At 38.5% G+C, this 12161-nt stretch overlaps 1 protein-coding gene across 2 annotated transcripts; it reads left to right on the plus strand.

Annotated features, from left to right (window-relative positions):
* Nucleotides 1–8586: 8586 nt before the first annotated feature.
* Nucleotides 8587–11648, plus strand: LOC110918723. 2 transcript variants are annotated; one of them, XM_022163004.2, is made up of 5 exons: nt 8587–8712; nt 10060–10587; nt 10873–10995; nt 11100–11246; nt 11382–11648. In XM_022163004.2, the coding sequence occupies exons 2-5, from the start codon at nt 10105–10107 to the stop codon at nt 11532–11534; spliced, it is 906 nt and encodes a 301-aa protein (XP_022018696.1). In that variant the 5' UTR covers nt 8587–8712; nt 10060–10104; the 3' UTR covers nt 11535–11648. The 2 variants fall into 2 exon arrangements, with proteins under 2 accessions (XP_022018696.1, XP_035840865.1); XM_035984972.1 differs by having other exon boundaries at nt 8634–8706; nt 11382–11638.
* The last annotated feature ends 513 nt before the right edge of the window (nt 11649–12161 follow it).

Here is a 12161-nt window from a genome sequence, read left to right on the forward strand (position 1 = left end):
TCAATGAACTTTCCTCAATGAAAATCCAAGCAAATCCTGCTGATCTGTTTGATCTTGAAAAGTTTACTTTTGAAAATACTGCTGTCGAGACTAACAGTGCAGGTCTAACAGAGGATACAACACCAGACTATGGGTATGAAATCATCATCCCTCAAAGGTCTGCCACAAATGGAAAAGCATCAGTTGTTCAAAACAGCTGTCAAAGCTCAACCACTGCTACCCCAACAGTTGTTGACCAAAGTAGCCCTTCTACCACTGCTTCCACATCCTCAAACACTGCTGACAAAAGTCCTCAAACAGTGGATAAAAGTCAGCAGTGGTCCACTTCATTACCACCCATTCCACCACCTTTTGAAGCCACTGCTGGGTCATCAAAGTCACCAGCAGTGGTTAGCTCAGATGATACACATTTGCAGCCTTCACCAACAAATGCCATCATACCATACCAAGGAGACTTAATCTTCTTGAGATCTCATCCACCTGATCAAATCATTGGCAACATAAATGAAGGGGTGCTCACAAGAAGCCAAACCCAAAATGTTTGTCTTTTTGCTGGTTTTCTATCACTCCATCAGCCAGTCAAGTACCAAGAGGTACTAAAAGACAACAGCTGGGTAGAAGCCATGCAAGAGGAGCTCCAACAGTTTAAAAGACAACAAGTATGGGAGCTTGTACCACTGCCAAAAGAGGTTAGTCCCATTGGCACAAAGTGGGTCTTTAAGAACAAAACAGATGAAAGGGGCATTGTTGTCAAGAACAAAGCCAGGCTTGTGGTTCAAGGTTACAGACAGGAAGATGGGATTGATTATGATGAAACATTCGCCCCTGTTGCAAGATTGGAAGCTATCAGACTGTTCCTGGCCTTTGCTGTCAACCACAACATGAAGGTGTTTCAGATGGATATCAAAAGTGCTTTCCTCTATGGTACATTGCAAGAAGAGGTGTATGTATGTCAACCTCCAGGCTTTGAGGATCCATTTTATCCTGATCATGTCTACAGGCTAAACAAAGCCTTGTACGGCCTGAAACAAGCACCAAGGGCCTGGTATGAAACTCTTTCCAACTTTCTACTCTCAAATGGTTTCAAAAGAGGTACCATTGATAAAACACTGTTTCTTAAATGGAGAGGGAAAGATTTAATGATTGTCCAAATTTATGTGGATGACATTATTTTTGGAAGCACATGTACCAAAATGTGTGATGAGTTTAGAGAACTCATGACAGCTGAGTTTGAAATGAGTGCAATGGGTGAGCGGCAATGCTTTCTTGGTCTCCAAGTACAACAATTGCAAAATGGAACCTTCATTCATCAAAGCAAATATGCTAAAGAACTTTTAACTAAATTTGATATGAATGATTGTAAACCATGCAGCACACCCATGGCCACAAATAAGCTGGTCATGTCTGATGAAAAGGATGAGCTGATTGACCAAACACTTTATAGAAGCATGATTGGGTCTTTATTGTACCTAACTGCATCTAGACCAGACATCATGTTTGCAACATGTGTCTGTGCAAGAAGTCAGTCAGCTCCCAGAAAATCAAATCTCATTGCTGTAAAAAGGATTCTCAGATACATAAAAGGTGCTCCCACACTTGGTATCTGGTATCCAGCTAATGGGAATATCAGGCTTTCAGGTTTTTCAGGCAGTGACTTTGCTGGATGTCATACCACAAGGAAGTCCACTTCAGGAGGGTGCCAGTTTCTAGGTGATTGCTTAGTCTCTTGGCAGAGCAAAAAGCAAGCAGCAGTTTCAACATCCACTGCTGAGGCTGAATACATTGCTGCTGCAAGCTGTACAGCCCAACTCCTGTGGCTTCAAAATCAGTTGCTGGATTTTGGTATCACTGCCTTAAAGACACCACTCATGTTGGACAGCCAGGCAGCAGAAAATATCATAAAAAATCCAGTTTCCCACTCTACCACAAAGCACATCGACATCAGACATCACTTTGTGAGGGATTGCTATGAAAAAGGTTTGATTTCTCTGCATCATGTCCCAACTAAAGACCAGCTGGCAGATGTGCTCACAAAAGCACTTGATACAGCCACTTTTGAAAGCTTGGTCTCTAGGATTGGGATGCTAAACATGGAATAACAAGCAACATCTTGTTTTTCTATGAATAAAAGCAACAAAATGTTTTCAGAAAATCAAAAATCCATCCTTAAAAATAGCTAAAAATGAAAATTTCATTAAATCCTTAAAAGTCTGCCATAACCACTGATTGTTTAAAAGTCTGCTCTACTTCAAAAAGCCTGCCCACTGCTGAAAGGCAACCTCTGTTCTCTCATTTCTTGATAACCTCTGTTGTTCAAAAGCAGTGTCTTATCCACTGATATGCCATCCACTGATCGTGAAAATCATCCACTGCCCCCTTTCCACTGCTTTCATCAGTTGCTTTCATCAAAAGTATTGTCCTTCATTTTCACCAGTGGTTGTCACGTGGGCAGTACATAGCAGTCAGACCTTTTGTAGCGGCTGCCACGTCAGCATTCATTCTCTTTCCTATAAAATTCCCCACTCACCACCAAAACAGGGTTTTACTGTCGAATTGAATTCTTAAAAATTCTCTTCTCAAAGTAGTTTTTCTTCTCATCTCTCACAAATTCCTTCGATCATTCGTTTCAAAAATGACAAAATCGAAGTCATCTGCAAAACCCACATCAAAATCATCGAAAACAGCCTCTAAAAAGGCAATCTCCACTGAAATTCCATTCAAAAAATCTCACAATCTCCTGGGTCTTCTCACAAAACCAGGATCCACCGATGTTTTCGATTCCATTATTACCATCATGGCAAAATCAAAGTACAAAACTTTGCTCACCACCGATGCACCAATCTATTTGGCGACCCAAAGGGAGTTTTGGAAGAATGCAACCCTTGAACAACAAGGAGATATTGCAACCGCCATTAAATCTTCCATAAAGGGTAAAACTGTCCAAATTGCACCACAATCCATCTCCGAAGTCTTTCAACTCGATGATCAAGCAGGTAAAACTTCCTTCACTAAAAACGAGTTGCACATTGACTTCATTGAAAGAGGGTATGAAGCCACAATGATGACGAAACTAACCTTAGAAAAAGGTTATTTTCCTCCTGCACCCAGATTCCTATTTCATACCCTCCTACTATGTGTTTCAAACAAAACCACTTCTTTTAATGAGATCCCTATAAAGATTCAAAATCTGGGATATGCAATTCTTCAAGAAGAAAATTATAACTATTCTCGGGAAATCTTTAAAGATTTGGTTAATAATGTTGAAACCAAATCATTCTTACTATTTCCAAGGTTTTTAAGTTACTATTTTGAAAAGAAATTCAGTAAGGATGATTTAGCTTTAATAAACCAAGGTGAAACAACTGTAATAAATTGCCTAACATCTGAAACTTTTTCACGAATGTTAGCACCTTGCAAAACACAAGCAGGGGTGCCTGAGCAGAATTTAGCAGCTACCACTGCTCCTTAGGTATCTGCTGCTGAGCCTACTGCTCTAGGTGATCAAAGCAGCAGACCAACTGTTTTGAAACCCACAACTACAAAACCCAAAAGGCTTTACAAAAAGAAAACTCAAAAACCCCCCAAACCAATCAAAACGGCAACTCTGGAGGATGAGATACCAGAGTTAATGCCTGTGACAACACAAATGTCACAAGAAACCACTGCTGCTTCTTCCTCACAGCAGTTGGTACAAATATCTCAACCCATAACCATAACTCCTCCTGCTTCTTCACAAAAAGAACAGGTTGTACACAAAGGGCCACCACATTATGATGCTCTGGATACACTCGTTTCCATCATCCACAGCTCAATGCCCGGAGCAAGTCCGCCTTCTACACCAACCATCACATCCACAATTCCACCAAAAACACAACTACTGTTGGATGCAATTGATTTGAACCAGGCATTACTCAGTCCTTCTCAATCACCTGTCAATGAGAATATGCCTCAACAAATTACTGAGCCTGCTGTAACATTCATTGCTAACCCACCAACACAACCTGAGGAGGTTACACCCATTGAGTTACAAGTAACTCTTTGTGGTAATCCAAGTGAAGCAGCCACTACAACTGTTGAACCCACTGGTTTACAGTTGGACAGTGGTTACATCAATAAGACTTCCTTGGAGGCAATTCCTTTTATAGCACCTCTGCCAACCACCAGTGGATTTATTTATCCTACTGGCAACATCAAATGTTGCCAAGTGTTGAAGGAAGAAGACCCTAGTACCAAGAAAAAGGGGCATCAGTGGTTAATGTTTGGAGTAAACTCCCTACCTCTACCACTGATAAAACCACTGTTAGTGGGAAATCAGATGATCCCATTCAATTGGGTGATGATTTAAAGTACCAGAAATTGACGGCTCGTGTTGAAAAACTTGATAACTCTGTTGCAGAGCTCAAAGATATGCTCCAACAGTTGTTACAGGTACAAAAGGTACAATCCACTGCTGTTCCACCTCAAGCACCTGCTCTCCAACAGGCACCTGCTACAAATGAGCTCTGGAATCTATTTCAACCTTTTCTCCATCATCAAGCACAAATAGTAGATCAGCAACATGAAAAACATGTTCAACAATTGAGAAATGCTATGGAGTCTAGGTTCAAAGACACTCAGGCTGATCTAAAGGCTCTCAAAACTCAGATCCTGCACTCCACTGGCACTGCTCCTCCACTAGTGTTCTTCATTGATCAACTCCCCGAAGATAATGCCAAAAAGGGGGAGAAAATTCAGGAGTGGAGAAGGAAAGGAATAACAGATGGTCTCTACCTTGCACCAGAAAATTCAAATATGACCAAACAGATTCCTTTGCCAGATGGGAGTAAGAAAATTGATGTGACCACAAATGCACTTGCAAAGGCACTTGCATGTGTGAAAAGGGATAGAGAGGCCAAAAAGAAAGCCAGGGTGGATTATCCGGATCAGGGTACTTCAGGGTCAAGAGATGATGAAAATCTTATTGATGAAAAGAAGAAGCCTACAAGAAGAGTAAGGCTACCCAAATCCATTCCAGTCAGACGTTCAAAGTCTGCTCAAAAACCACCACCTAAAACAGCTGTTGTAACTCCTGTTGTATCAGCTGCTGTTGGTACTTCAGTAGTTTCAACATCTGCTCCCACTTCAACACACACCATCTCAACACACACTACATCCACTGCTTTACCACCATCACCACCAAAATCAAAATCACCTCCTGTCAAAAGGCATAAGACAGCAGTTGTTATAACTTCTGCTGTAAAGACAACAGTGGTTGGAACACCAGTTGTTTCAACAGCTGTTAGTCTATCACCCACCACTGCCACTACAACCACCTTTCCATCCAAAACATCATCAGTCCCTCCTCAAATAAAGAGGAGAAGGCTAATTCCTAAAGATGATGTCTCTTCACCATCACAAACATCTTCAAAATCTTTAGCTCTTGTCAATATACCAAAACCAGTTCCACTTTCTTCAGTTCCAATGCACAAACCCTTACCTCCTGCAGGTGTTCAATTTCCTCTTGAACTAGAAGCTGTTAGAGAAGAAATAAAATATTTTTATATTGAGGATGACCCTGCCAAAAGGAGTTTGCCTTCAATCAAAGGATATCCCTGGCCCAAAAATATTGATGAATATTTGAAGATCAAGGCCAAGCAAGCAGAAGATATCTCGAAAAGAAACACACAAGGGAAATCTGACAAAGAAGTTTCAAGATACTATCAATATCTGCTCACACAAGTCAGTTCCCTAGAACGTTTTGCAAAGAATGTCAGTCAACAAATTTCAGAAAGAGCAGCTGAAACTTTGAAGAAAGACTACATTGAAAGCATTATGTTTCACAAGAGATACAAAGGAGAGAGACACATGTACAAAGAGTGGACTGTTCCTGAGCTTGAAGTTGAAGCAGCAAGAATTCGAGACATGATAAAAAGGAAAGTCACTCACACTCCTCCTGATTGGGCAAAGTTCAAAAAGAATGTACCTGACAAACAGTTGGAACTAAAGAGAATGAAAGAAGAACTGGTTGCTGCTGATTTTGGTACAAAAAGACAAATTGCTAGATGGAAAGAAGATATGATCAACCTACAAAAGGTTGGAGGAATTAAGAAAGAAAGATCCAAAAATTCCTCAAAAACCTGACTATCCTGAAGCAGAGGTTTCAAAAAGGCCAACAAAGCTGCACACCAGGAAAGCCACTGCTCCTACTGGTACTGCCTTTTACAAAAGAAGGAAACAAAGCCAGTTAGGAGCTGAAACAGTTCAAGAAATTCTTACTGGAAATGCTGTTGTAAAAGAAGGCTTGTTAAGAAAGTTAAAAGAAGAACTTGAACAGGAAAACTCTGCTACCACTGCTCAGCCAGTGATGAACAGGCCATCCTCACCAAATACTTCTGCAAATAAGCATCTCCCAAGAAACCCACCAGGCTCAAAAATACAAAAGTGGGAAACTGACAAATAGACCTGCGTATTGACTTTGCTCAGGTCTGGTGGAGAAGTGGAGAAAATATTAAGGGAACAAGCTCTTGGCCCGAGTCTTGAAGATTTGCAGGATCTCCTTGATCTTCCACTTAGCAGGGATGATGAAGATACAGATGCTCTTGACTTTGAATTACAATTTAAAGGTCAGATAAGAGAGCTGTTAATAAGGCAATAAAATGTCCACAAATAATGAAGGGTTTTGGCATTATCTGTTCCAGGGGGAGATTGTTGGGATTGAACCCTATCAGAGGAACAGATAATTAAAGCCAAAACTGGATCAGAGCAGTGGATCCTGAATAAGCAGATGTTGATATACAAATCTCTCCCCTTGAAAGTGATTACAACTACTGATGACCTCCTATCTGCTGATCTTACTAAACTGCTGACCCATAACTGCTGCTCAACTAAAGATCTAATAGAAGACTAAAGTCCTACTGATTCAATCTACTGCCTTGAGTCAAGCACTGCTGATCCGGACAAGTGCTGCTGGGTTCACAGCAGTAGAAGGTTGCAGCAGCTGTTCTAAAGTCTGTTTTGTAATAGAATGTATTAGCAGTAGTTAACACAAGCAGTGTCTGTATAGATCAGAGGTTAGAGTTTGTTAGGAGGTTAGATGTCACTTTCATGGTGACGTCAGCTAAGATGCTCAGTAGTTTGCAAGTGCCTATAAATAGTTCAGTACTTTGTACTGTTCTATTAGCTCTTTGCATCATTCGTCTTCTTTGCACGAACAAACTACTGAGCTCTGGCTGAGGGGGAGTTTGCATTCATTCATCAATCATTGTAATCGTGTTTGAAATAAATTCAATCTTTCGGTTCATTGTGTAAAGATGTTTGATAAAAGTATTACTCTCGTTTGATTGTATGCAAAGTTTGTTTTCATCTTAAATTCCGCTGCACACTCATCCATCTTCATCTTATTTACAAACATAAAATATAATCAAAATCAAACTCAGTGCAAAATCGTCAGTTTTAGTTTGGGAGAAAAGCAAAAAATTATTTTGAACTGGGGCAAAAAATATAATTGTAATCTAGGGATAAAATCATAATTTTGAACCGAGTGCAAAATCGTAATTTTGAGCAAGGGACAAAAACATAATTTTATTTTGAAGTGGGGGCAAAACCAAAAAAAATATTTTAAATTAAGGACGAAACCGTAATTTTAAAACGAATATAAAACAATAAAATGTTTGGTCCAATGGGGGAGTGCCAGGCAGCTGCCAGGCAGCAGCTGCCCGACACTATTCCCCCATTTGGTTTTTGTATATGTAGGAAATTGATGCGGTTGATTGTTATTCATTATTTTAAAAGTATAGTTTAATGCATTATAAATATTCCAATATACCATTAAGACATGCTTATTTTTATTTCGTTTTGTTAAAAGTTGATTTTTATATCATTTGACGCGGTTTACTTTTACGTTATTTTAATAATAGAGTTAAATGCTTTATGACCGAATCGACAACGTCCGGTGTCATCACAACCCGAATCGAACATCAAGTGCGGTATCAATGTTATTTGAACCGGAACCGTTATTCATTTTTATGGTTTACGATCGTGATATAACATGTGTAATATCTAGTGTTGTAGAAATCGCGACTAGGCGGCGATTAATCCCTAGTTGGCTAGTAACTGAGTAATTTTTCGTTAATCAGTCCATTAATCGCTAGTCGGCCTAACCGGCCAGCCAAAAATCGACGATTCGGGCCATTCCGGCAAAAAAACTGTATATTCCGGCAAAAACCTCTAAATTCCGGCCACTTTCCAACCAAACCATGTGAATTCCATCAATTAATCTTGTATACTTAAAAAATGAGTTGAGTAAGAGTTAAAACTAGCTACTTAAAATATTTACCTATAAAAATGTGTATATCCGATTAATCTCGAGTAGTCGCTAGTCCCTACCTCACCGGCCGACTAGCGACTAGCGAGTTCTCCAACCTTGGTAATATCACCTTGGGCGTATCCTTTTCGGTTGTTATACCCAATATCGTACATGCATTGTTGTAACAACCCACAACGATACCGACTGAACATCCGCTCCGCTTCAACGCGCGGTTAATCTCACTACTATATATTAAAAGACAAGTTTACATTGTCGAAAATTCAACTTAAAAAATCAAAAAGTTCCCGCTCCCTCCAAATTTATTTTAACATTTCAAAAACTCTTTAAACATAAAAATTGAAGACAATAATCTTCAGATGACTCAGACGAAAAAAATCTTACAAGAGGAAAATCGATTTTAGGTGCAGGTATTTTGCGATTCGAGTATACTTTTAGTTCTACTTATTACTAATCTTATAATCACCGCTAATTCGCTAAATTTATCGTTGTATAATGCGAATTCTTGCAAAAATTTGTTTTTGTAAATTAGGGTTTCCGTACGATCAAAATCGTAAGCAGCTTCCTTTGATTAAAAGCTGTTATGATTTTGTTAGATAGGGATACAACGAGATATGCCTGTTTTGAATGGATTTTGATATTCTAGTGTTGATTGCAGAATTAACAGTAGGTTTTTAGGGGTTTTTAATTAAGCTTAATGTATACCATGTTAAAATGATTTATGTAAATGATTTGTTATGTTAAGTGGATGTTAAGAATCAGCTTTTGGATCTTATTACTAGTTTTATGATGCATATATGTGTTTTTGCTGTTTAGATTAATTTTCTGATATAATTTTAGGTTATCTGGATTTGTTTGACCAGATTAATGTACAACTTCTAAGCGTCTAATGATTTTTCGCTGATTTGTGAATAGTTGTCAGGAGCGAGCGTAGCGATCGCTATAGCGCGCTACGTAGCATCTAGGCTTGCTATTAGGGTTGTAGCGATAGCAAGGTTGGAGAGAAGTCGCTAGTTGGCCGGTGAGGTGGGGACTAGCGACCACTCGGGATTATTCGAGATTAGTTGGGATAATCTGATTGGTTTTTTTATATGGAATTTTCAGTTTTATGTATATATATACACATTTTTATAGGTATATATTTTAAGTAGCTAGGTTTTACATGGTTTGGTTGGAAACTGGCCGGAATTTAGAGGTTTTGGTCGGAATATACAGGTTTTTTGCCGGAATCTGGTCGGAATCGCCGTTTTTTGCTGGCCGACTAGGTCTGACTAGGCCCGATTAGTCCCGACTAGGCCCGAGTAGGTCCAACTAGGCCTGACTAGCGATTAATGGACTGATCAACGAAAAATTACTCAGTCACCTGCCGACTAGCGATTAATTGCCGCCTAGTCGTGATTTTTAACACTGAGCGATAGTTAGCGATAATAGCGGCATTTTATTTTTTTTATTTTATTTTTAATATAAATAGTTGGATTTTAGGTTTTTGTTAAATATACATGTAAAATATCATATATGCCTGGGTATTTTGATATAATATATATATAATTTTTTTAATATTTTTTTTTCTAGTTTATTGCTATTCGCTATGTAGCATATAGGTACGTTATTGCTATTTGTTGCTATTCGCCATTAACGACTATGGTTTATTGGGCAAAACTATATGAGTATTACAAGATTTGAGTATTTGGCTTCTAGGTGACACTGTTATTATTATTTGGTCATATTCTCACATAGTATAAATGGCACTTTTGCAGTGACAGTTCAATAAAAGTGAGTTTTCGGGTACACGGTTTTCTGGAATGACAACCATGAAAAGGTGCGAGAATGAAGGCGAAGCCGAAACCGTTGTCATAATAGACGTGGACGATGACAGTTCCAGTAATGTAAAAACGAACAACATACCTAAAAGGCGTGCAAAGAAACCACGAGTTTCAAATGGATTAAAAAGTGACATGAAGTTTCCAATGAAAACATACATATACATTGATGACGACGATGATGTTACGAGCCCTGGGAATCATAGTTCTGCAACTCCAAAGAATTTATCAAGAAGCAAAAGAATGTACCCGCGAAGAGGCTCAACCAGTCATGGTTTACACATTCAGTTAGATGATGATAAAAGTGTCATTCATGAGAAAGAAGGTCAATGTACTGATGCCGTTGACGGTGCACCCATCGAGGGTACAGTTGTTATCGAAAGAGAGACGATTAAGGATACTGTTGAGTACAAGCAAGCACAAGAGGAGGAATTAAAAGCTAGACAGTTAGCCTTAAAACTTCAGGTACATTTTAGCAAGTTTACGTGCCTCTCTTTGATTTAACCGACCTGTGATTTCATATTTTTTATGACCCGTTTACCCTTGAATGTATCAATTAGGGCTGTGCTTAATCCCAAACGGGTCAAATCAAAGTAAAAGAGAAACATGTCAAATGGGTTAAAACTTAAAAGTTGTCTAGACTCTAGAATCTATTTTCAAAGTATACAATCTTAGTTAACACATGAGTTATTTACGTTTTAACCTGTTACCAAAATTCAGATTTAGAAATTTTTTTATTTACTTTTGCAGGCAGAAGAAGCACAGCAGCAGCGACGTTTACTGGAACGTAAAAAAGCTGAAGAGTTACGTTTGTTAGACATTAAGAAAAGGCAACAACAACGCGTAGAAGAAATCAGAGAATCTCAAAAACAGGTTTGCAAAATTCGTGTAACATGTCTTTATGGTGGCAGCTCAAAGATTGTTCATTTTACATTATTTTTGTTTCCTGTTTTTTTTTTCTTTATTTTATTTTACAGGATGAGGAAATCATGAACAAAAAAGAAATGTATCGTATTGAAGTCCAACACAACCTTAAGAAGCTGGAAATGACATGCCATGATATGGCTTCATTACTGTGCGGTTTAGGAATCCTCGTCAAGAGCCCGTACACTACATCACATCAGGTGAGTTGTGTCGTGTTATAGTTATACATTTATAGTATACAGACCGTATTAAAATGATTTACTGAGTGTTTAGTTTTGTTAAACGGCTAATTTATAGACTTAGATATAAATCTAGGAATGTTGTTTTTGTTTCAGGTTCATGCGGCTTACAAACGAGCGTTACTAAGGTTTCATCCAGATCGAGCATGCTCGGTATCTGATATGCGCCAACAAGTTGAGGCAGAAGAGAAGTTCAAGCTTATATCGCGCATGAAGGAGAAAGTCAGTAACATCCCAAGCTTAAAGTAGCAAGACTAGTGGCAGATTTGTGTTGAAATTATTAGTGATAGATCCTCAACTTATGACATATTATGATAATTTTTTGTTGGTTGTTAATCTAATATGTTTTAAACTTTAACTTTATTATCTTGTGTTAATATGTTTAAAATTATGTCTAAATTAAAATATAGAGTAAACTGCCAAAATGGTCCATGAGGTTTGGTCACTTTTGCTACTTTAGTCCAAAACTCAAACCTTTTAAATTTAGGCCCACGTGGTTTCGATTTTGTTGTTATTTTCATCGAAAAGCAAAATCTGGTCAGATTTTTCAGTTAACACATCCAGTTTCTTTGTCTTTTTCTTCCCTTTTAATGGAGGGCAAAATGGTTAGATTTTTTTAATTTGTTATAATAAAATGTTAAAAGACCATTTTGCCATTTATTATAAGGGAGGAAAAACTCTTTAAAGCAACATACAAAATTAGAGATGACAAAAATACCCGAGCCCAATAGGTATACCCGAAACCCGAAACATTTGAGACGGGTATACCCGATACCCGACGGGTATTGTGCCTGATATGAGTATGGAAAAAAATATATTTTGTGGGTATGAGACGGGTATGGGTTTAGATGATACCCGACCCGATTACCTAAAACT

The sequence above is a fragment of the Helianthus annuus genome, chromosome 16, assembly GCF_002127325.2.
Source record: "Helianthus annuus cultivar XRQ/B chromosome 16, HanXRQr2.0-SUNRISE, whole genome shotgun sequence".
In the NCBI taxonomy this organism is placed as follows: domain Eukaryota; kingdom Viridiplantae; phylum Streptophyta; class Magnoliopsida; order Asterales; family Asteraceae; genus Helianthus; species Helianthus annuus.